Source organism: Trachymyrmex septentrionalis, unplaced genomic scaffold (assembly GCF_001594115.1).
Source record: "Trachymyrmex septentrionalis isolate Tsep2-gDNA-1 unplaced genomic scaffold, Tsep1.0 scaffold11, whole genome shotgun sequence".
In the NCBI taxonomy this organism is placed as follows: domain Eukaryota; kingdom Metazoa; phylum Arthropoda; class Insecta; order Hymenoptera; family Formicidae; genus Trachymyrmex; species Trachymyrmex septentrionalis.
Window position 1 is genome coordinate 2,664,452 of NW_017304228.1, and position 1,933 is coordinate 2,666,384.

At 39.1% G+C, this 1,933-nt stretch overlaps 1 protein-coding gene across 1 annotated transcript in view; it reads right to left on the reverse strand.

Annotated features, from left to right (window-relative positions):
- LOC108751022 (peptidyl-prolyl cis-trans isomerase-like) overlaps positions 1-1,368 on the reverse strand; it is a 2,405-nt gene extending 1,037 nt beyond the window's left edge. The window contains exon 1 of the mRNA XM_018490948.1: positions 1,033-1,368. Coding sequence (XP_018346450.1) covers positions 1,033-1,236 — 204 coding nt within the window. The 5' untranslated portion in view covers positions 1,237-1,368. The remainder of the gene's footprint in view (positions 1-1,032) is intronic.
- Positions 1,369-1,933: the final 565 nt, after the last annotated feature.

Below are 1,933 nucleotides of genomic sequence, written 5' to 3' on the forward strand. Positions count from 1 at the left end.
ATAAGTATTCTATATACATTAATAAAAATATACAACATGCTAAGCACTTCTGCACAATTTATGCCTTGGTAAGGCAACAAAAGAAAAAATTATTTTTAGCTTTTATAAATTAATTTATAAAGAAATATTAAAAGTAAAACGTGATAGAAGATAAATATATGCTACTGCTCCAGCTGTCGCCATCTGTGTTTAAAATTCTAAACTCGTATGTTAAAAAAGCTGATTCTTCTGCATTATGCATAAAAATATGAAAATTGCCATCGTGTGCAAGTCTATGTTTAGCGTAGCGCAAAGAAGCTAATTATATAACACACCGATTAATAAACAGCACTTTTATTCGTCGTAATCTTTTTTTCACGAGAGAAGAAAAATCTATCTTTATAAAAAGCAAAAAATTTGTATAAATACGAACGCATTAATTTATTTAAAAAAAAAAAACAAAAAAGAAACATAACAAGAGAATCTTATCTAATCATATTACTAAATTGTATAATAACCTCTACGAGCGAATCACTTTTTTTACATGCTTATCTCAATATCGAGTAATTATTATATATCCGCCGATTTTCCACAAATTGCAAATTGCGACTTCCTCGATTCGCGATGTAAATTACGCATGTGCATCTCCTGGTACGCACGCGGACAGTCCGGTCGCTTGCTCGTTGTCAATGGAAAATTTCTCAATGTAATGGCCAAAACGTGCGATGTGCGTGGTCGCGCGACCGTGACGCATCGCCAACGACGGTCGCGCGCTCGGCGTGACTTCACGGGATCGCGATATCGCGTCCTCGCGACGACAGTCGCCGATCGCGTCCATCAGCTGTCGATTATTCGGTATCACATTCATACGACGATAACGACGGACAACGTGGACGAGAACGATCAACGATCGTCATGCGAGATGCAAACCCGATTGAATCTTGGAACCGGCTCGGTGGAAAAATCAAGATGGCCAGGCATGCCGGGATCACAAGGAGCGCGGTCGGAGCGGGGACGGCTTTACGCCGCGATCGCACGATAATTTCGGCTCACCTCCATCACGATGCGGCCCACGGGCTTGTCGTCCGCGGTCATGTCGAAGAAAACGCGTGGCAGTGCCATGTTCTTAGCTGCTGCGGCAAAACTTCGTAGGAGCGTGTCAAAGGACGGTCGTCTCAGCCGGGCGGTGGCTCCGAAATGGCTCGACTGCCTGAAGGTCGAATCAATTGACAGCCGGCAAATCGATTTCAACGCCATTCTATCGCTCCTGGAAACTCGCCGGAAATCGATTCAACGCGACACGATCCGCGCTGTTCGTTCTACGACGACCGATTTGGCAGTTTTACGGGCTTTTCGCCGGTTATTCCGCGAAAATATTATGTAATAAAAGAAATGTTTTTGGTTACAAATTGGTTGCCATCGAATGAGATTGCGATATCGCGACGTCGGCCAATCGAGAGTTGTGTTTTCGGCTGATTTCAATAGCCAATCAGATATTTCTTCATGGATTCTTAGTGCCGCGATGGTTGCCATCGGTGAAACGTTGAAATCTCTAGAAATGAAATGAACGGCTCTTTAGCCTTATATTCATAAAATGATATTAGTGACGGATCTTATATTTAGAATTGTTTTAAGTACAGTTTTAAGATATCATGATCAGAGGACTGTATTAACATTTTAAGACATTACTTAAGACGATCTTAAAATAAGAACCGATTATGAATACATAAGGCCGGTATTTATAGTCCGTTTTTATTTTAAGATCGTCTTAAGTAATGTCTTAAAATATTAATATGACTTTCTGATTAATTTATGATATTTTAAGACATATATAATACTAAGGCTATCTTGAATATAAGAATCAATCAGGTTCGTGTCATCTGAAGATTATTATACTGTAATAAATATATACTTAAATACTATATTTAAATAAATAATCTTAAATATATATATA